General features: G+C 41.8%; 2 protein-coding genes across 2 annotated transcripts; one reads left to right on the forward strand and one right to left on the reverse strand.

Annotated features, from left to right (window-relative positions):
- Positions 1 to 3143: 3143 nt before the first annotated feature.
- srpk1a (SRSF protein kinase 1a) lies at positions 3144 to 17964 on the forward strand. The gene is made up of 16 exons (XM_061074261.1): positions 3144 to 3206; positions 3840 to 3894; positions 8968 to 9098; positions 9688 to 9796; positions 9938 to 10025; positions 10326 to 10413; positions 10885 to 10991; positions 11364 to 11529; positions 11615 to 11640; positions 11789 to 12014; positions 12127 to 12519; positions 12710 to 12810; positions 13647 to 13754; positions 13928 to 13997; positions 15029 to 15121; positions 16623 to 17964. Exons 1-16 carry the CDS (start codon positions 3194 to 3196, stop codon positions 16805 to 16807), a joined length of 1959 nt encoding a protein of 652 aa, XP_060930244.1. The 5' UTR covers positions 3144 to 3193; the 3' UTR covers positions 16808 to 17964.
- Positions 17965 to 18928: 964 nt separating this feature from the next.
- Positions 18929 to 22581, reverse strand: lhfpl5b (LHFPL tetraspan subfamily member 5b). The gene is made up of 2 exons (XM_061074615.1): positions 22173 to 22581; positions 18929 to 19188 (listed from the first exon to the last, which is right to left on the reverse strand). The coding sequence occupies exons 1-2, from the start codon at positions 22579 to 22581 to the stop codon at positions 18929 to 18931; spliced, it is 669 nt and encodes a 222-aa protein (XP_060930598.1).
- Between the last annotated feature and the right edge of the window lie 1458 nt (positions 22582 to 24039).

Raw genomic sequence — 24039 nt, forward strand, 5'->3', positions numbered from 1 at the left:
CTATGATTAACATATCTCACTATTTCCAAGATAAACAAACTAAATATTGAACAGTTTAATCTGTTATCAAAATAATATTTATTTGCAACTATATGAAAATATAAAAAATTGTTCCATCTCTAGAAAAGTGGTCAAAAACAAAACCTAGTCTTTTGACCCTTAACCTGAGCAGAACTCAGAGGTCTGTCTGTGCTCATGTTGATGCTACCATTAAAGGTTCAGTGTGCAGAATTTAGTGACATAAAGTGGTGACGTTTCATGTTGCAGCTGAACACCCCTCACCTCACCCTCCCCTTCCAGACATGAGAGAGAACCTGTGGTTGCCTTCGGTTGTCATAAAAACTCAAAAGGTGTTTAGTTTGTCCAATATGGGCTACTGTAGAAAAGATGGCGGCCTCCGTAGAGAAGACCCGCTCCTGATGAAAATATAAAGTATTTAATATAAAGGGCCCATTCTAGGGTAGAGACAACAACAATTCATACAATTCAGATGAAACACACTAGTGAAAACATCCCTAGTGTTATTTCATGTTCAATATTTACAGATTAATCCCTTTCACCTAAATAATAACTTTAGAACAAACGAAAAACATCTACTTTATGAACTTCTGTCCATTCCATCATCATCCTCCAGTTGAACTTTAAAAAAAAGAAGAAAAGGCTTCATAGTCTGCTTGATATGAATGGTAAGAACATCTGTTAAAAGCGACCCAGTTGTATTGTGCTCTACTGACAGGTGATGAAAGAACTTTCAGTGTAATGCAACACAGTTCAGCAGCACCACAAACTACATCCTGTAAATGTATTATTGAATCTACACCTCTCTAAAACTTCCTTTCTTGTTAAATCGGAACATAAAAACATTCAAAAGGCCATGGTTTATTGCAGGACTGTCTGCAGACTTTGATAGCGTCTAAAACATAGACACATGTCAGCTTTTGTTTAATGCTTTTGAATTAGTTTAGTTTATATATGATGAAATGTGTGTATATACAGAGTATTGTGGATTTGCTTCCTTTTCCTTTTGTTTTCTCTTGCATCTGCTGAGGGTAATGTGATGGGAGATGTGAAAAAAGCTTTTTATTGCTTAGGTTTATAGATGTAATAGTTCTATATGGAGTAATTTTGTATTATCTTTAAAAGAAATAAACTAAAATTCAGTACAGCGTAAACCTGTGACAAGGCCCGACAGTCCCCAACCAAGCTGCACCAAATTACACAATGTTATGAATATCAGTTCCCTTAATATAGCTGATTTGTTTTATTAAGATTAAGGGATTTTTCCGGGGATATATGGTGAAAGTGTCAGAGGAATGGTTTCAATTGTTTTTGTGTAATCTTTCTAATAACGAAACCAGCAACAGACAGTAGTATTATGTGTATGTATACTTGTATGTGTATAAAGTTTGGTTTGAACATATTTTTAAAGTAAAATAAAATCTATTTGTTGAAAAAAAGTCACAAATAGATATCAGTGGCATAAGTAGTAAAATAAACCCCACAACATAAATATTCAGTTACATAAATAAACATAGATTTCATTTTCCATCCAAAAAGGAGAAGCAACATGCTCGTCACGTCCTTCCCTCATTTATACTAAATCATTGAACAAAAATGAGAACTAACTCCTCTCTCCCCCTTGTGACCATCGTGTATAAGTAAGTTGTGTCTTATGAAACCATAAGCAAAGCTGGCAGATACCAGCGGCCCAGATCTCCTACTCCACTTGTGATTTAGTTTTTGGTAAATTAACAAACTGCACATAACTTAAGGAATCTGAAACACCTCTGTAGAAAATCAAAGCCCTCGATGGCACCTGAGTAACCTTCAATGTGATTGAAATGTGACTTGTCGTTTCCATATTGAATCAGCTATGAATGCTTATAACTGATACACACACGGTGCAATAACTACTCACACAAACTCCACCCAGTTAAAGTTGTTACTTCCTTTGCAACAAATGTCACACTGCATTGTGCTGTTGACACTGTGTTAATTTGCATAGGACAAATAAAACTCGTAACTTGAAACCAATGGTTGTAAAAACAAACAAAATTCCCTTAATAAACTTCGTCCGTGATGTTGATTCATCAGTAAACAAATGTTAAAATGTGGCAGCAGCTGGTTGATCGTGGCTCTGCCTTCAGGGGTCATGTGGTTCAACCCCGATCCACACCCGGGGCCCGACAGCACATGTCTGCACACAGGGGCCTCCTGAGGGACTCATCCGGACATGATGTGTCTGACCTGCATCTTCACCTTCACTGGAGATACTTGGATGCTCAGGAGGAGACCTGCTCACCCTCCTCCTTGTCATTACTCTCCTCACCTTCCTCATCTTCTTTACCCTCCTCATCCTCCTCATTTTCCTCTTCCTCCTTAACTTCCTAATCCTTCTTGTCCTCTTCATCCGCTTTATCCTCCTTATTCTTCTCACCCTTGTCATTCTCCTCATCCTCCTCATTCTCCTCATCCTCCTTGTCCTCCTCACCCTCTTTCCGTACCTTCCTCATCCTTCTTGTCCTCTTCATCTGCTTTATCCTCCTCATTCTTCTCACCCTCCTCATTCTCCTCGTCCTCCTCACCCTCCTCATCCTCTTTCCTTACCTTCCTCATCCTTCTTGTTCTCTCCATCTGCTTTATCCTCCTCTTTCTTCTCACCCTCCTCATCCTCCTCGTCCTCCTCATCCTCTTTCCTTACCTTCCTCATCCTCTTTATCCTCCTCATTCTCCTCATCCTCCTCACCCTCTTTCCTTACCTTCCTCATCCTTCTTGTCCTCTTTATCCTCATTTTTCTCACCCTCCTCATTCTCCTAGTCCTCCTCACACTCTTTCCTTACCTTCCTCATCCTCCTCGTCCTCCTCATCCTCTTTATCCTCATCATTCTTATCACCCTCCTCATTCTCCTCATCCTCCTCCTCCTCCTCTTTCCTTACCCTCCTCACCCTCCTCATCCCCCTCATTCATCTCACCCTCCTCATCCCCCTCACTCTCCTCACTCTCCTTACCCTCCATATCCTCCTCATCCTCCTAACACTCCTCCTCCTCTTCACCCTCCTCATTTTCCTAGTCCTCCTCACCCTCCTCATCCTCTTTTCCTCCGCGTCACCCCGTGAGCAAAACCAAGCAGTGCGCATGCGCGGAGCGTTCGATCACTGCCCGCTGTAGCTAACGGCTAAGCTGAAGCCAACATGGAGAGGAAAGGTAAATGTCCACACGGACACTCACTGTTAGCGGCGTATTGTGTATGCCTGGACTCCGGCACTGTGTGTGCGAGACACACGTTGCGTTTAGCCGAACTGCGTGCATCCGGTCCGGGGTGTGAATTCAATTGAACGCGTCTGTCACGCACCGTTGAGCTGGGGCGAGCTGCGCTAGCCGTTAGCTTTAGCTTCAACCGGGTCTTTGACAGGATTAGCGAGCTGCGTTGAGCCTCCTCAGCTCGTTCGGTCTCGTTCTGATGCTAAAGCAGAGACAGATAGACCGTGTTCACCCGAGCAGCGAGCCCCCCCCCCATGCGTGTGTGTTTTTATAAACGACTCCATGAAACGTAGCGGGGCTGAGATGAACGTATGTGGGCAGCCCGGTGACTTAACTGACAGGGTCTCCGGTGCGAAACCCGCTGACAGATGCAGCGCAGGTTCTGATTTAAAGACCGTGAACACGATCTACCGTGAGCCACAATGGCACGGGGCTGGGAGCCGAGGTGTTCGTGTGCTTCACCTCCCACTGTGTCATCTGGCTTTGTGTGTCTGAGAGTGTGTGAGTCCGAGATCAAATGTCAGCTCCGCACGATCCCCAGCTGAGTTCATGTGTGTGTCTGCTCTCTGCTCACAGTTCTGGCACTGCAGGCGAGGAAGAAGAGGGCGAAAGCGAAGAAGACCAGCAAAAAGTGAGTGGGATTCCCAGTGTTCATCCCTCCTTCTCTTCCTGATCCCCCGTCACACCTGCGTGCGTGTTTGTGTGTTGTGCTCCCCGGGGCTTGTATATGTTGCGTGTGTTGTCTTCTTGAACGTGGCCCCACACAGATGCGAGACTGACAAGTGAAGGTCATTGGCTGCATGTTTGCACTCCCACCTAGTTCTGGTCTGTGCCCAGTCCGGAGGTAAAGGAGAGAAATGCTTCTTAATATATCTCAGAAGAATCCGGAGCACACTGGGTTGGGATCCATAGCTTTCCATTTGTTTCCATGGATGATCAGTAGTGTTTTCCATAAAGCTCCGTTTAGAAATTATAAAATCCCATTTGTTATTTCAATCCAATTAAATTGTATTTTAATATACTGTACATAATCTCAGGTCACTTTATGGAGAAGGTCAAGACCCTTAAAAACTACAGAGAAACCCAACTGTTTATGAGCTGTGGAGAGAATAAACTCCCTGATTAACTGGAAGAAATCTCCAGTAGAACCAGACTCATCTGCTTTGACCGATGGGGTTCAGCAGAGAAAAATGGGGAGAAGAGAGGTGGGTGGAAAAGAGGGGAAAGAGGAGAGAGAGATAGGGGGGGAGGGGGAGAGAGCGACCTGGAACGGTTGGGTACCATGTTTCAGCTCTGACAGACTCGTTGTTATAATGAAAACAATAATGGTGATAATTATGGACATAAAGATGTTATTAATGATAATAATAATAATAACAATAAATTCTAGGACTGCAAAGCAGCACTGAGCGGGCCCGAGCACATGCAGTTTGAAGCGTTGCATACTTTTGCCTTTTGCCTGAAAAAAATAAATAATGACTGAGGAAATATTGACACATAGACCTGTTCAGGCTTGGACTCTGATCATGAGACAGAAGTTTGGCAGGGATAGGACAATGCACGGTGGAGTTATGACAACATCGTCTCCTTTGGCGAAGGATGCACATTCGCCGTACCTCAATGTTCAAACGGTTTGAGGAAATGTCCCAATTCTGAGAGAGAGAAAGAATGAGGGAGAGAGACGTCACCTTTGCAAGACATAAAGATCACTTTGATCTTTGACCACTGTCATTACAGGAGTGGAGTTATTTGTTTACGGCTCTGCATCAAAGGATTCATGGTCCATGTATGTCCAAGATACAGAACCTCGTGTTTTAATGGCGTGTAATCAAACTTTGACGCCACGGTCACACCGTGTGACGATAAATCGATCTTTGAGTTAGTTTGTATCTCAGTCTTGTTGTGATGACACTCATCTCAATTTGAAGTCGATCTGATGTAAGCCCTGGTACAAGCACCTCAAAGTAAAAATGTGGAATATGGCCAAAAGGGCCACTAAAGGCAAAATAGCACTCTTCCTGTTGCGTTTTTCAAATTGCACCTGTAGACAGTAAGTTATTTGTCAGCTTTGTATTTGTCTGATTGTAAAATAATATGTCATTCAGGTCCAGTATCTTCAGCAGTTGCACATACACAGGCACTATGTTGTCCAGTTGACTTGTACAACTCCTGAATATTATAAATTACACTACTCAAAGGTTATGTCATACAATCAAGGATCAGGGAGAAGATAATACAACATTCTGGGATGACAATATACCACTCAGGTGTCGAACTTAAATACTGATTGTTTTGGCGTAGCTAACAATCTACTAATCATGCCATCGGCGCCATCCTCGGGAGCCTTACATAACAGCCTGTGCTATATTTAAAACAGGAGAAGGAAGAAGCCCACATCAGCTCACCGAACCATGGTGTTTCACTGAAAAAGGCGCCGCTGCAGATATTTATCTCCTCACAGTGTTATGCTCATGGCTGAAACTTGCGTATCCATCAGGCACAAGAATTATAAGACACTAAGAGATGTGACTTGAAATAGGACTGTCAGATGATTTTAATATTGGATCACACAGGCAAAGAAATACGAGAATCCAATACAAATTTGAGCCACAATGCTTTGTTTTTTCAAAAAGACTGCTATTAGAACAGTGTTTGTCTCCACAACCACGTTTCATCCCTGTCAACACTGAATGAGAAACAATGTCTGCAAAAAGATAAATGATCAGTTCCAGGCCCGATTGGATCCATCAAATGTGTTATTTATTACATAGTTTGTTCTTATGCAAGAATAGCAGATGGATTTCAAATGGAAAAGCCTTCATTAAAACATGTTTAGTCCAAACTATTAAGTAATAAATTGCAGCTGTTTGTTCAGCAATTGGTGCACAAACAAGCTTAAAACCTCTTTGCTTCAAATAACGACGTCATGGCATGCATTTGCAGATTAGGTGGAAACCAGCAGCTCATTTGTTAAGGCTCTTATATACTACTACGAGTCCGTTTCTCGGAGAGGTCTCAGCGGGAGACAAAGAGTCTTTTTGATTTTTACTTCTCCGTTAGTCTACGTCCGAAAAAAATTCACCGCCAAACCCATAGGTGGCGCAACGGAAGACGAGCTCAGAGAAGCCTACCCCATTTGGGAAGAAGAAGTCCACGTGTCTCTGTTGACATGTTAGCTTGCGTCCCACACACTGAACCATGGCAACTAACAGAACTAAATAAAGTGAAACCCAGCGGGTCAAAATGCTGATGTAATCGTTTCTTAGCGCAGCGGTTCCCCGGTCTTGTTTCCGAACTGTGTTGCTGATTCCACAGCTTGAATCTGCTTGAGGCTACATGTAGCTAGAAGCTACCCGGAGCTAGCTCCCCCCCAGCTTCCACACAGAGTCAGCAGGGACTCCCGACACTAACTACTACTATCCAGTGTTTGCTTCTAACCTGACGGTATTATAGAAACAGTATCATGATAGAAGTGGAATTAAAGTCGTGACGGCGGGTTCTTGCACTGTTACCACCGCAGTTAGCATGGTGGCTAGCCTAGCCCGCTAGCCTAGCCTGCTAGCGCCGTTTTGAAAGCTCGTTCTAACCGTATGTGACCGTGCACACATGTCGTCAGTGCTCGAACGAGCCATCGTCAGCCGGACAACTCCGCTGGCTTAACACACACGTCACATTAATCGTAGAATCATAGTTGTGTTTGGGTTTGATGCTACATGGAAGTAAACAGGAAGTAAACAGGAAGTTTGAGGTCCGGAAATACGGAAATGACGTCATACGGAAACGATGTCGTTCGCGGACCAATCACAGCCAAGAGCGGTCCGTCGGGTCTCCAACACAAAGACGGATAGTTAGAAAAATCAGACGTGTACGAAAAGCTGTCCGACGCCCTCGGAGAGGACGTTTCACGACGGATAGGGCGGTCTTATCTGTCCGTAATAGAAAAAACGGAGAGGCATAAATTGGCCTTTAGACATTAACAGAGCAGAGAGTTTAGGAATTCATTTCAGTGTGCGCTCTGCTCACTTTGCTCCCACCGTGATGAGCAGCCTTAATCTCCTCTGTGGAGGAAGTAACATCAGGCTGCCCGGCTTTCAAGTTAATATTAGCAACCGAACTGTTGGCAAACACATTATGGGATGTTACACATTATCTTGCCCATAAAAAGGTCGTCTTGTGCTTCGAAGAAATGCCAGGACCACAATATTTTTGTTTCACATAGATAGTTACAGGGCTAAATTCAAGAAACCTCAAATGAGAAATGAATCTATAAATCTGAAGTACTTGACTGCCGGCCATCCTCTTGTATATTGATGCCTGCTTTGATTTTTAGCTGCAGTTATGTTGAAAACACCAATCAATATATAGATCTATATAAATCTGAAATATAAATGGTGCTAGGACACTTGCTCGTCAGGGTGGGGTGGGGGCTCAGTCTTCTACGACTCGCTCTAGATGGACTTTGTCTCCTCTGTCCGTCAACTTGACACAATGACAAAAAAAGCTGAGAGTTTTAACCGTGGAACACCAGTGGTACACAAGCTTGGGCAATCATATTTTATCTTATCAATGTTACATGTATTCTTTCCTCTTAAATGCAGCTTACTCTTGCGATTTATGACTGAGTGCAAAAGTCTTGATGCAGCAGAGTTTATATATATGTTTTCCTCCTTAACGGGGATTTACAGCGGACACTTTGCCCGAAATAGGCCTGGTGTAAAATTAGTAAAGTCATTCTCATGCAGACATGTGTCGACAGCTGTGCATTAAGATACGAACCCTGCAGCGCAGATTCCTTTTAGAAGTTTGCTGTGTTTTGTCGTGTTCTTCAGTGAGACGTGTGTGGAAGGAGGATGATCAGTGCGGATCTGTTGTGGCAGGAAGGTTTTGACAGGCTTGGCACGCATGAACAATTATTTTACAACCCACGTAATTTTGCATTGCTCTCTTACAGTCGCTGCAATGAGGCTGTTGAGTTATCAGCGTATATTTGTTGCAAAAAATAAACAGATAAAAAAAACGGTATCATTGCAGATTAGCTCTGGACATTTCTTATTTATCTGAGTAAATGTAAAAGTTCAAAGTAATTTTTATTATTTAAGTTTCTGAACGGTGTTTAACACATATTTAACTTGAAAGTGTATCTTAAATTCAATGGCTCAGGGCAGAACTTTAGAATCCCTTCTTTCAATGATATTCAGGTCAGTTTACATCTTAATTCCCAGTCGATGGTTCAAATTAACAACCTGGCTCGGATTTAAAGCAAAGATCGAGGTGTGATTTGATATAAAGGGTGGGGGCTGATGAAAAGAATTTATTCAGAAATTCTTGATGAATAACATCTCTATCTAATAGAGACTTTGCCGTGAGGGCCCAATACACTTAAGAACAATCTGCCAGAAGAGATTAGACCAGTTGCCTATTTTATTTATCTTCTTAAGACTCATCTCTTTTATACTGTTTGTTGTAAAGCACTTTATTACTTGTAATGAAAAGTGCTTTACAAATAGTAATTATTATTATTATTGTTATTTTCCATGTAAAGCATCTGTTAAAAAGAAATGGATTTTCAATAATTCAATCACAGGTTATTGGTGAAAAGTCCAGCAAAGGTTACTGCTCAGAGGACTTTTCACACTCGCACTAGGACTGTGTGAGAGACTGTCAGGGACTGAAGTCTGCGATGGTTGGTTTGTTTGTCCTTTAGGCCCCAGCCAGCCAATCCCAGAAGCCGACAGCCGCCCCAGCTCGAAGCTTCGCCTCAGGAGCCAGAGGAACCTGAGGAGATTCTTGGCTCTGATGATGAGGAGCAGGAGGATCCTAATGACTACTGCAAAGGTGAGTCCTGTCTCACTCTGTGCTCAGATTAACCTGGTATTACCTGGTAAAGTGTTACAATAACCAGTGTATTTTCTTTAAAGCCAAAGGAGTTTTTAATTGGTTATGAAACGGTCTTATTTAATTACCGCTGCCTCTTTATGATCTACAACAGTAAATGAGACAATCAAAACATAAATTCTCAATGTCTGTGACCCCCCCACTGCCCGTGTCGCATTTGGTACTATCACGCAGGAATCACTCTCTCACTCTGCAATTGGAGCTGAGAGAGACAGTGGCCAGAGAAGAGGATGTAAACTGAGGCAGACCTTGATTCATGTTTGGGTGACGCATTGTTTTCTTGGTGTGTGTCCTGATTTCACTATGTGTGTCTTTTCACTCCTTCCAAAACAAATGCACACACTGTCTGGACCGAGGCTTTTAAGACCGATGACAGTTGAAACACTCCCGCTTTGTCCACAGAGTAACCAAAATCAACGAAAATTAAAAGTTCCTAATAGGACCTTGAATGATGTCATAATCGTTTTTTGCACTTGAGATGTTCACATTTTTGAGCTAACCAGTAAATGTGCATGTTCTTCTCTTGCAGGTGGCTACCACCATGTGAAAGTAGGAGACCTTTACAACGGAAAATACCATGTAATCCGAAAACTGGGCTGGGGACACTTCTCTACTGTTTGGCTCGCCCGGGACATCCAGTATGAAAAAAAGCTTTTTTCTGTTTTGTTTTTGAGACCTGATGTTAAATAACAGACACAGTAGCAGCTGACTGAGACTGTTGTGATAAGACTTTGAACTGTGCTTCCTGTTAGTGAGCACTTCTTGCTTTGTGGTTGCAGGGCGAAGAGGTTTGTTGCAATGAAGGTGGTGAAGAGTGCAGAGCACTACACAGAGACGGCAGTGGATGAGATCAAACTCCTCAGATCTGTAAGTTGCAGAACTCTCTGCACATAGTAGGTTCAAGGAGTTCATGTCACACAAATCAGGAATCACTGTAAACTTACACAACCATGTTTTTGTGGTACAAGTATAGACAAAGCTTTTACAGTTAATTATAACACATAGGGAACTAGACAACAGGACTGTACAGTACTGTGTGACAAGTTTCAGTTGTTTAGTCATGTGTAACAGTAACGCATGGTTACAGAATGCTTAAAGGGACGTTAATGTCCATCTTATATAGGCCCAGTCAAATATTAGTAATTTGATCCCTTTCTTTGTCCTCAGGTAAGAAACTCTGACCCCAATGACCCCAAACGTGAGATGGTGGTGCAGCTGCTCGATGACTTTAAGATCTCTGGTGTCAATGGGACTCGTATCCTTTGCAGCCAAATAATGCAAATCCTAACTGGTCTTTTCTGACTCCAACTGGAAAGACTGAAGCCCATTAAATCCTGGAAAAATAATTTTTCAGGGAAATGATTGTTTCCTTTCCTCGGTATCAAATTTAGCCGGGAAGCAGTGTATAAGTAACAAAGTAAACAGCAGGTGTCGGTTTGAATAAATGGAAACTTGTGTGTCAGATCTCCACTGATCACAACACTTTGGCCCAGTTAGATCCCCGAATGCCACCAGGATAGCTATAGCTGTAATATGATACTCCTGAACAACACTGTGCTGTGTAGACTCAGGACCTGCCCTCTTTTCAGTATAAATAATGCTCCGCCTCTCGTAGGGGAATGACCTCAGGGCCTTGACTTTTTCATTAAATGCTAATTCCTTCTAATGTGATTTCAGTTTGGTTTTACCTGGACATTGTTTATACCTTGACTGCTGTGATCTTCAGATGTCTGCATGGTGTTTGAGGTGTTGGGGCATCACTTACTAAAGTGGATAATAAAGTCCAATTATCAAGGGCTGCCACTGCCATGTGTGAAGAGCATCATAAGACAGGTAATACGATACTGTCAGTGCCACACCTTGTGTATGCAGATGACACGTGATGAAGCTTCAGCTGTGTGGCTGTGTGAATGGGTGGAAACCAGTCAGGCCAGAGCATGTTGTTATGATTCAGGATATATTCAGTGAGTGAGCCTCATAACATGCCTCATGCAATAAGAAAATTCTAAAGTGTTTGCATTTTTTAGCCAAGGAGCTTTTGTGATTGAACGAAAGAGTCAGTAATGGTGGCCTATGTTGCCACTGAAGCCCCTTCCTCTGCTGGCAATGGCAAAGGAGTCCACCCCTGTTTACCTGCTAATTTTGGTGTAAAAGAGGTTTAGGCATTTCCTTTTTTTTAAACGTTATGACACATTAATTTTCTAGGTACTCCAAGGTCTGGACTATCTGCACACAAAGTGTCAGATCATCCACACAGACATCAAGCCAGAGAACATCCTGATGAGTGTTGATGAGCCTTACGTCCGGAAACTCGCAGCCGAAGCTACAGAGTGGCAGAGGACTGGGGCGCCACCTCCCTCTGGCTCAGCAAGTACGAGACAAACACACGTGTTCAAATGTTTATTCATGAGCACAGTCTGATAACAGTTTGTACTCATCCGATATTCTCTTTTCAGTAAGCACAGCACCTGCTCCAAAACAGGTACAAACCTTTTGTTATTATTATTTACTTTTTGTTGCGGACATCAGTCTCCCATGTTGCTGTATGACATCATTTTAAAGCAGTCCTAAAAGTATTAAGTATATAAGAGTGCGAGCCTCATTTAATTCCCTGTGTTTATCGCTGACAGACAGTAAAAATGTCCAAGAACAAGAAGAAGAAGTTAAAAAAGAAGCAGAAGCGTCAAGCTGAACTTTTGGAGAAGTGCATTATGGACCTGGAGGAAATGGATAAAACCACAGAGACAAGAGAGGAGGAAGATGAAGAGGATGAGGATCCACAGTCTCCAAAGGGGCGAGTGTGTGCTCCTCTCAGACAGGTGTCTCTTCAGCAGCTGGGAAATGAGGAAACGGATGGTGAGGGGCCTACGTCACTGGAGTAACATGAGCCGGTTCAAGTTGTGCTGTGGTAAGAGCCATTTCAAGAAAATAAAAATAATGACACCTGTCCTGTCCGTCTGTCTGTCAGAGAGCAGTGTACCAGCAGATCTCCTGAGGGCGGGACCAGAGGGGCTGCCGGAGGTGAACTGTAACGGCCATGTGGAGGTGGAGCAGAGACAATCCCAGTGGAGGGACGAGGACCAACACAATGGCAACGCAGAGGCCACAGAGAAATGTGCCAGTGAGGAGGAGCAACACGAGGAGTCCCCTGCCCACCACGCCTCCAACGGTGTGGAATCGGCTGATCTCAATAAGCTGGACATTCAGACGGATGGCGGGGGCGATCACAGCAGTGGAGTTCCTGAAATACTCCTTCCTGCTGGGCTGGAGGAGGGAGAACTGGATCAAAGCGTTTTGGAGGATGAGGAGGGAGAGGACGGAGCCGACTGCCAGTATAGAACCCAAGAAAGCCCAATAAACGGTCAGTTGGCCAGAATCCGTGATATCTACTATGTGCTAACAGGTTTTGTGGTGTGGTTTGTTTTGGCTGGGCTGCCTCGGATGTTTAACGAAGGCTCAGCCATGTGAACTTTGTAATATTGATTGTCAAACAATTTATTAGATTCCTGGTCCATCCTCATCGCTCTCTGTCTCTCTCTGCTCTCATTCAGACAAGCTCACAGCAGGAGCCCTGCTGGTTAACCCCCTTGAGCCACTCAATGCAGACAAGATCAAGGTCAAGATTGCAGACTTGGGAAATGCCTGCTGGGTGGTGAGTAGTCTGCTAATGACCTGAGGGATTTCCTGATTAGGGATGAAGTCTTGCAGCGAGGGACATATCCACTGTCATCTTGCTACCAAAATAGAAATGCATCCAGCTTTCATCTCTTGGCTCTTATACCGTGTACTGACTCACTTCAGATGCTGAATGGCAAATGTGGCCTGGCACCGTGCTTTTAATTCTTCACAGATTTATTGTAGGTTTTCCATGACGAACATCACACGAGAAAGACAACATGACACTACAAAGTCATGGCTATTACACACACAGGACTAGATTATCTTCTGCGGGCATTACTATTTAACACAGTGTCTACATTGGAACATATGCATGCACATGCTTTGCTCCAATACATTTTTTAAAATAGATATTAGAGGAACAGACATAATGGTTGAGGGTAGTAGTGTGAGATGAACAATGGCCTTGTTGTATTACAAAGTTCCCCGAGTTTCATGTTTCAAACTGAAACCGCGTCATTTCTTTAGAAGTCTAGAGGCAGCGTTCAATGCTCTCTGCAGTATTTTCAATTGTGATATAGTATATTGTTCAAGTTATGATGAGCACGGTCACACACACGCACATTTAGCAGTGAGGAAGCTTCGCCTCCAATTCACTTTCAATCTGTGCGTGCGAGGAGGCGAATAAAACATTTGTTTCCTGTGACAAAGCAAATCAACAGTATGGCTTTGAATGGAGTTCAACTTTGGTGCACTTCTACCTGCAATAATGGCTTCACGTTCCCATATGTGTGACTGTGCCCTGATACAGTTCTCTAGAGTCTCCACTCGTTTACAACTTTTGAATTTATCTCTTCTTGCCTCTTTCAGCACAAGCACTTTACAGAAGACATACAGACACGGCAGTACCGCTCCTTAGAGGTGCTCATTGGGTCTGGATACAGCACACCAGCCGATGTATGGAGCACAGCCTGCATGGTGAGAGATGACACTGACAGGCAACTTGTATAATAATACAACCCAAGAAGAACAATCATAGTGTGCCTCAGTAGAGCTCATTATGGGATTGCAGCAAGTTGTGTGGGGGAATAAATCTCCCCCATCATACAGTGACGTTTCCTGTGTTCATGATGATTGTGTTGTCTCCGCAGGCCTTTGAGCTCACCACAGGGGACTATTTGTTTGAACCACATTCTGGGGAAGATTATTCCAGGGATGAAGGTAATGCTGGGACTTTCTGTTTTGCTCTATTTTCTGTCAGTTATAATTGCACAATGTTAATTTTAAGGGTTTTTATCACTGTTGGTAAATGGTTATTGCTCCTGTTAAACAGCTTCATTATGTTTTTCTTGTTAAATGGCCCCACAGCCCTTTTTATTCTCACACTGAGTTATATAAATTGTTAAACGTCTAATAATAATTTCACCACACGCGCTACATGTTCTTCACTGCAATTCATGTGCAGTTTGCACAACATTTTGCACTTTGCTTAAATCTCCACAGCGTTAACACTTCAATGAGGTACTCCATTACAGTGATGTCAAACTTAAAAGTAATATAGCCGCGGCTCACGTGATGATGAGTACCAGCATTCCTGTGTTTATGTCCTCTCTTAACTTCTTAAATCACAATTTCTGCCGCACTGGATACGGGGCCATCTTTCCCTTTCCTCTCTCCCTCTTTCTTCACCTCCTCATCACTCAATTTCTACGCTTCTTTGTTCGCCTCCTTGAGGCGTTCTCCACGTAAATGTTGGCTCGTTGCGTAGCTTCTGCTGTGGCATGTCTGTCTGAGATTCCAGTTTTTGTTCATCTGCACATTTCATCTGCAGCTGTGAATCGACTTGTTCACCTTCGTGAACCTATGACTCTGCTTTTTTTCCATTCTACCTCTGCTTTCTCTGTTGTTTGATTTATGGGCTCTTTTTACTAATCACTCCTCCTGGATCAGATCTGCTGTTCCTGTTTTTATGCAAATAGGGTAGTTGGCTGTGCTCTAGGCCTTTTTTAATGCTATATTTACCTGTTTTCCTGAAGGAAAGTTCATGGCCTATATGTGTTCAAATGTTTGTAAATGCGTAAAAAAATAATCCAGAATTCTCATACATGTGCTTCTTGTCATACCACATTGTCATCCATTGTTCCTAATACATTGTTCCACGACTGTTTGCCATCTCTCTCCGTCCCCATCTCATCTCATCTCTCCCAAACTTCCTATCTTCCCTCTCCTCCTCTGATGTGCCTCATTTCCAGACCATCTCGCTCTCATGATTGAGTTGCTCGGTAAAATCCCTCGCCACTATGCTCTGAGTGGGAAATACTCACAGGAATACTTCACCAAGAGAGGTATGCAACCCCTCTGCCTGTGGCCTGCTGTGGGAACAGTGGTGGACGGCAGAGAGGAGGATAAAGGTTCCCGACGGCACGCTCACAACTACCAAAGCTGTCGGTGTGCCCATAGCACCGTGAGCAAAATATTCAATACAGACCAATAAATGTCTGAATGGTGTCTTCAGTCATGGATTCAAGTATCAGTAGCTCTGCCAACGACTGCCTGTCAGAAGCACATTCAGTGCCTCCCTTGTTGTTGCCAGAGGGCTTGGCTGGATACGTATGGTACTGATCCCTGCTAGGTAATTTCTCCTGACTTTTTGTCTCTCCACAGGAGAGTCGTATATAAGGTCAGTCACAGCAGTCGAACAAATTTAATCAAATACATTAAGTATATCACAGATAAATTTAACTAGATTTCATGGCTTGTTTTTAAGCACTGGTCTAAAGTGTATAAAAGTAGTTTCCTAATATAAAATGAAAGTGTTTTAACCAAAATTACTTAATCTTTTAACCGTATCAGTGAAAATATCTAAAATTTAAAGTGAACCCAGGCTCAGGAGCTGGTTGGTTTCAGTGTCAAGCTTTAGAGCACGTGTGGAGGGCAGAGCTGCCAATCATTGTGACTCAGATTCTTGTAGAGCGGAAATGAGTTGTCGATTAATTGATTAGTCCATGGACATGTAGTCCTATAGTCTTGATAATGTTATATTTTAGTTTATAGATTCAGAGATTTATTTTTATTTGTTGAAATTTGATTGCCATGAAAAAGTCCAGAATTCAGTTTGCACCCGTTAATGAATTAGTGAAGAAAAGGGATAAAGCTCTGATAGAATTGGCTTCAGCAGATCTCGGAAAGATCACATCTGCCATTTGTACCTTAAAGTAGGAATACGTTATTGAACCATGTCTGATGGCTGTGTTTGAGATCTGGCCTGTGCACACCGACCTCTGCAACGATCTGACCCGTGTGCGTGCCGTCAGCCTGATGCCGCTCGTCCTCCGCCCTCCGCCCTCCGTCCACACACCCACAGTGGGCCTGTGACTCCGACGCTGTCTGATGAATCTGTGGTTTGTCTTGTTTGTCTTTCCCCTCTTCCTTTCGGCAACCACCTGCCTTGTAGACCATATAGCGCTCATCATAGAGCTGCTGGGGAGTGTCCCACGCAAACTCATAGTGACTGGCAAATATTCCAAGGATTTTTTCAGCAAGAAAGGTAAAACAAAAAGTGTCGGTGTCGAGTTTGGAGAGATTTCCGTCCGTCTGTCCTTAGGATCATGGTCTAGTGTTGCTGATAATACTCATACCTTTTTATTTTAATTTATTGTTAAAAACCTTTTGGACATTGAATATAACCTTTTTAAAAAGTTTAAAAAGATCAAGTATTCCCTGTATGAAATATCTCTAGATAGTTATAATGCATGTCCATGGTGTTCTCATAGATTTAACTGTCACACAGTGTAAAGTTGTGCGACTGTGCCTCTGATCCAGCGCTGTGTGTGTGGTCGTCTGCAGGTGACCTGAAACACATCACCAAGCTGAAGCCGTGGGGGCTGCTGGAGGTGCTGGTGGACAAGTACGAGTGGCCCCGCGAGGAAGCTGAGTGCTTCACTGATTTCCTGCTCCCCATGCTGGAGCTGATCCCTGAGAAGAGGGCCACGGCTGCAGAGTGCTTGCGCCATCCCTGGCTCGCCCTCTAGTGGACACCTCCAGCCCTTGCACCTCCCCTACCCTCTTCCCTCCTCTCTCCAGAGACTGCAACAGATCACTTTCCAGTTTGGGCATATCAGATGAATATTTATTTCTTTTTTGTTTTGGATTTATCATGTTTTTGTTATTGAGCTAATGCTTCTGTGTATGTTTGCTTTGTATTTGTTGGTTCTTCTCTCGGTGTGATGACGTCAGGAAAACGAGAGGATTATATTTCTTTGTGGTTACGTTGGCTCCAACTGCTGTGCTTTGTCCACCCATCCGGCTAAGCAAACCTGTTATTGTACTGCTAGTGACTCATCCTTGTTTGTTACACTCCTGCACTAAAACTTCAACAAACCAAGGGTATGTAGCTTCATTGATCATTTCGTCCCCGTAAAAAAGGCTTCACCCTTTTCCTCCTTTTCATTAGTGCTGTGTTCCTTTTTTATGGATTACTTTATCTCATATTCAATCTAAGGTATACATTTTGTATTTGTAAAATAGTTTTAGGAAGTTGCACACTGGGCTTACATTCACACTGACTGCGGTAACGACTACTTTCTTACCGAGACATCCACTGTCTAAAGTAGGTCATATTATTTAGCCACAACAAATCACCTGGTATTTAGCGTGGTTAGTTACCTGTTGGAAATTAGATAATTCTTTCCCATAGGAGGCTGGTATTCTCATACACTTAGTACAATTCAGGAAAATAGTGTTTGAAAGGTTTCAGAAATTACAGCGTTTTAAGGAGCCCAATTCAAAGGAAAAAAATAAGTGAAAATAAACTGTATATATCTGTACCAAAGAGTTTGCCTTTATGTATATTACAGTTATGTACAGTTTCTAACAAATCGTATATCCTAGCTAAAAGGATTTAGCTGGGTAGCTGTGTTTTATTAAGAAACGTATGGAAGGTGTGTTTGAGCTCAGTTGTATGTGTGGCCAACATATCACTAACATCTGTTTTTACCATAGACATGAGATCTGATGTTACGCCACAAAAACGATCGTATCAGAGTGACTTACGTTTCTGTCGAGACCTCTGTGAAAATGAAATTTACTGTTTCAGTGTCAGATTCAAGAGCACCGACTTTGTGTGAGCTGTCGATTTACAAATCCGTACAACACAACATACAATAAAACAGATTCATACAATACACAATGACTGTCATGCCTGTTTTTCAGTCTTTATTAGGTTCTGGACATGAAGTATGGAACTGCTATAACTTTATAATTAATTTGCTAATGAAGCAGTAAAGTTCTACATTAGTATAGCTAAAAAAAAGATAGATACAGTTGTGAACCAAACTGCATCATGACATTTTGAGATCCTTGTCTTGACCCTTGTTACCTTCAAACTACACCACACTTGTTCTGAAAGTCTGTCCATCAGTTTTTTTCTGAAAAAGAGCAGACAAACTTTGTTTTAGGGTTTTCCAATTCTCGTTCACAACTGGTAACACTGGTCAGTAGACATCCAAACCATAGACTGTATATAAGATCCAAACTGAAGTTTGAACTAAAGCAGAGAGACAGGTCTAATAACTGAAGAAAGCAGGAGCAGTATAGAATGACAGGACATGCAGCACATGTCTTGGCAAACGGATCCACAAAATCATGTATATAAAGTAAATAAAACACAGAATTGCAATAATTACAAAATAGTCAAAAGGCCCAAATTAACTAAGTACATTTTGAAAGACTACACATTAAACATCCACCTCTCCTAAAAACAGGATATGCAAATATATAGCTCAACATTAGTTTTCACCTGAGCTATGACAACGATGAGAGATAAAAATTCTAAAGTTCTCAAGAACACATGCATCCACAATTTTCTTGACATCTGAACAAATCCCATCTGGTGAGGATCATGGGATATGATCAAAAGCTCCAACATCGTCACTTAATTGACCTTTTGATATGATTTGCAAAAAGCTTTTTGTGACATGTCACAGTAGGAAAATCACAGGTTTAGATAATATAATCAATGATAGCTGAACTGTGTTTTCTGGGGCACCTGTGCTTTTCAAACTGTGACAAGTACGAAAACATCTCCGGTAAAACGTCCCCCCGAACTAAGAACAGGGACTTCACTTCCCTCGCTTCTTCCACACCCTCAGCCTTCACCAGTTTTGCAGTAACTCACCTGCTCCGTCCATATCGAAGTCGTCCGGCAGCAGTTTGTCTTGTCGGTTGCCGAGGGTGAAGGAGAGAAACGCCAGGAGGAGGGCGTCCAGGATGCTGATGATGGCCAGGATGTAGGCCCAGCGCACCGTGCAGTTCCCCAGGCTGTACTTATCCGTCCTCTGGCCACACATCCTCTTCACCTCCGGAGAGTCCCAGCCGTCCGGGTAGATCATGCAGCCCATTACCATCAACACGGCTGCGGGGGAAGAAGGACTTAGAAAAAGCAGAGTCTTGCAATAATTACCCCTTGTGTGCTATTACACATGCTTAATAATTACGAGAGAGATTTTTTTTTTTTAGCCCTGTGTTGATGCATCCCAATAAAAGACCAAAGGTTTCATTTATTCATGGTGCAGCAGGGCCAAAGATGCTCTGTGGAGCTCTTTCTATTGTGTATTCTTACAAAAGGTCTTCAATCATTTATGGTTTGTATCTGGTTTTAGTTTCCTCTGGGTTTCTGCCAAAGTTGCTGTACGAATGTAGAATTTAGTAAGTGTCAACCTAAAGATCAATGAGCTGTCCCCTTACACAGAGTGCTGGTAATGAACAAGTAGATACACTCGTGAACTGGGATTTACTTACTAAGGGGGACAGAGCTTTTGAAATAAGAGCCCCGAGGCTCCTGAACACTGGGCCTGAGGAAATACGACAGTCCGATTCAGTAGCTTCCTTTGAATCAAAGCCGAAAAAGTACTTTTATTTAACTACATTTCCTAAATTTAACTCTACTGTTTATTATTGGACCGGCTGCTGATTATTTATTCTTCCACGACTGTTTTTATTTGTTTTCAATGTAAATGTTTATGTTTGTGTGGTTTTTATTTGTAAAACTCTGTGTAGCAGTTAAAAAATTCTCAGGTACTTTATTCTAATAATGTATGTTCCAGTCTATGATACTTTATACACCACCACATTTACTTAAAATATATAGTTACTTGTTACTCTAGATTAAGATTCAGATTTTATATAAAAAAATCAACATGATAAGCCTAAATTAAATGTATTGTTCTTGAATTGTTGGTTGAGGCTCCTCACAAAAAAACCTATTGTAGCTTCTTATCAAAGTGATGTTTCTGCTCTCTACTTCTGAGGGAGTTTCACTTAAACGGCTGTTTGAAGCCCCAAGAGGTCACATTTTACAATACATAATAAGAAAAATAGAGAAAGTAGAAAAGATCTATGTTACCGAATTCTATTTTTATTTATTTATGCCACATTAATCCTCTCTCAACTTTTCAGATTTATAACGTGAACCTTTTGGTCCTTATCCTTAGCCACAGGCTAACTGAGCAGCTATACGTCTTTGAAAATGCTGCTGACAAGTCGTTGCATCTGTATGAACAATCTCTTTTATATGAATTATGTTATATGGTTCACACAGGAGATATTTTTACACAAAATTTAGACTTTTACCATTCTTATAGTGTATTTTACTGACTACAGGATAATTTCTTAAAAAACTGTTTTTACATCATTGTATTACTGTATTTCGCTTGAGAGAAGGATCTAACTTCTCCAAACACTGGTTAGATATGCCTGCACCTTATACAATACAACTATAGTACATATGACAAAGACCTGGCTCGTTTCCTTGGCCCTGGTATGTCTCAGGTACAAGTTTAGATCGGTTAACAACACAGCGACACCTGATTGTGTTACATGTAACCAATCCACCCACAGAGGTGTCAGAAACCAGATCCTTTATTGGCTTCCACAGCGATGAACAGCACATCGAGAAAGAACAGCACATCATGTGTGAAACCAGAGAGGTGAGAAGGCAGCTAGATGAGGGTTCATGAGAGAAGCACAAGTTTTACTCTGAGGTGCAGAATGGTGGTTAGATTTAAAATATTTAGTTTGATCTTTTCTGGGACAATGAGAATGTTCGGTCGTTTGAATTGAATGGTTACAAACTGATACTAGAACAAAATACAGGGGTTTAAACTTGCAATTTATTTTTGTATCACATTCATATATATATATTTTGCATTTCTCCACAGACGGTAACTTTTAACCCCGGCCAAGATTTTGACAGTAACTCAAACACATAATATCAACAGTTTCCTTTTCTAACTTCCACTTTAAACTTAGTGGTTTTTTTTGACTGGATGAAACTGCAATACTATTACCACAGTCTTTTTTCATTTAGCCTTAATTCCTATTAGTGCCTTTTGTGTTTTTTTCTTCTTATCTTATAAATGAATGAATTGTGAAGGATTGAGCAGGTAAATTAATTAACAAATAATTAAATTTAGTTGGGCTCAGAGTTTTCTCAATTAATACTATCTTTTAAAATAGGAAGAGCTAATGTCATCACAGGATTAGAATAAATAGAAAAACCAAGAAAGCAGAAGCTAAATTATCTCTAAGCAGACAGAGAAACAGACAGATAGATAGATAGATAGATAGATAGATAGATAGATAGATAGATAGATAGATAGATAGATAGATAGATAGATAGATAGATAGATAGACAGACAGACAGACAGACAGACAGACAGACAGACAGACAGACAGACAGACAGACAGAAAGATAGATAGATAGATAGATAGATAGATAGATAGATAGATAGATAGATAGATAGATAGATAGATAGATAGATAGATAGATAGATAGATAGATAGATAGATAGATAGATAGATAGATAGATAGAGATAGAGAGAGAGATAGAGAGATATATAGATAGATAGATAGTTAGATAGATAGATAGATAGATAGATAGATAGATAGATAGATAGATAGATAGATAGATAGATAGATAGATAGATAGATAGATAGATAGATAGATAGATAGATAGATAGATAGATTGATTGATTGCCGGATAGATAGATAGATAGATAGATAGATAGATAGATAGATAGATAGATAGATAGATAGATAGATAGATAGATAGATAGATAGATAGATAGATAGATAGATAGATAGATAGATAGATAGATAGATAGATAGATAGATAGATAGATAGATAGATAGATATTAATCAAAAGGATAAGTAGGCTATACAATTTTATATTATTATTATTATCATTATCATTATTATTATTATTTATAGTAGTTGTGATAGTGGTATAAGCAAATTCATAAGGAGTAGATTTAGGCTACACACTCATATGAAATGGAAGTACATGAGTAAACTGCAGTACAGCAGTGTAGTAGCCCACATGTACCTGTCTCTCACCTGAAGCCAGCTGCATCCACGCACAGATCTTGTAGACGTTCCCCGCGTTGCAAAAGAAGAAGAGGCTGAAACAGACCATGGTGCCCACCACCAGCAGCATGGAGGTGCCCACGAAGAACATGGCGGTCCTGAAGGCAGGCGAGGGGATGGAGGCGAAGTCCAGCATGCTGCCTTTACATATGAGCTCCGACGTGAGCGCGTTGCCGATGCAGTAGTGGAAGAGGCCGAAGTATCCGGCCTGCGGCGTGTTGACGCTGTCCCCGATCCAGAAGGGCTGGATGAACACCACCACCGTGATGATGACGAAGCAGATGGTGAACACTGCCCACATGACGCCGATGGCCCGGGAGTTCCTCACGTAGTTGGTGTGGTAGATCTTTGCCGCTTCCTGCGCTGGAAGAAGATCCATGTCAGCAGAGAGGAGAAGAAAAGCTCAAAGAAAAAGTTGGAATCTGATCCTGCAGCTCTTAAAAAACTCTCCCAGAGTGTCTGATTATCTCTCCTGTAATAAACCTACACGTCCAGAGACTTCACACCACCACAACACACAGACACACACCTGCTGTGGCAGCTTCACACTCACAGACCTCAGGGTTCAGCACCCTGGACAGCAACTCACTAATTCATGACGTGTTCTGACGTCACACTCAGACAGGTGCAGTGTGGGCAAACAAACTTTTTACTAGGACGCTGGAAAGTAAGTAAATACTTTGAACTTTTATTTACTTCTAGGTAAAGGTAAATTTGAATGGATGGCTTTTAAGTGGTAAAAGCATTAATAAAGTTTTCTTTAAGTTATACCTATTAATAATCAGTTTATAACAGTTTTCTGGTCCAGGTCACTTTACTGCTGTTGTTGTATTTTGGTAACTGCACTGGGTCTAGTCTTAAATGGTCTCACATCGCACAGTGGTATTTAGTGAACCCATGGATATTGATTCTGATAGTTTGCTGAAGGTTTTATGGCTGATGCTCAGGAAGCTTTAAATAAAGTTTGCTGATATTAAACTCAATGTGGTGCCAGGTAAGTCCTCATATTGGAGCCCTGCTTATCTGAAAGCCTGCTCCCAGCGACGGGAACGCAATAATAGATTTTATTCTGATAAGTAAAGTAAAAATAAAATGAAATCCCATGGATAGATTATGGCTTTTGACCGTTGGGAGATAAGACGCTTCCCGGTGCACTAACCAACAATTGGCCCACAGGTCTGTTTTTAGCTCAGGGACATATGTGACAAAACTAACAATAAACACACAGCTAGCTTCAGACGCACACGCACACGCACACGCACACGCACACGCACACGCACACACACACACACACACACACACACACCTCTGCACGCTGTATTCAACACTAGAAGTAAAACACAACTAATGTCATCAATACATATATACAGGCCCAGACCTATGAGTCTTAATACAGTTATTAATAAAGTATTCTAAATAATTTTCTTTGTATATAACATTTTAGTCTGAAGTAGTACTTATCATGTTTTGAAGCCCCACCCTCTCATTTATCAGTATAAATCAGTGATTTTTGTTGTTGTTGTAAATCATTTAAACAACATTGGCATTAACCTTGAAACCACAACAGCACACATTGTTTCACTCCATGCATTTCACTCCATTCTTAATGCCATCATTATCAATGATCATTGACAACCCTGCCTCCAGGCTGACAGGGGCAGCCGGACAGAGCGTGCCACCATCTGTGCCTGTCTCCCTTGGGGGAGAGTCAGAGTCGGTAACAAGGAGCTGGAGGACCTCCTACATGACATGATGCCATGTTGTGGAGAAACGAGGTCCAGGGATGAGTGGTTGTCCTGCTTCTCCACGGGAATGATGTCTGTCGGCTTCCTGCAGC

Source organism: Limanda limanda, chromosome 7 (assembly GCF_963576545.1).
Source record: "Limanda limanda chromosome 7, fLimLim1.1, whole genome shotgun sequence".
NCBI lineage: Eukaryota > Metazoa > Chordata > Actinopteri > Pleuronectiformes > Pleuronectidae > Limanda > Limanda limanda.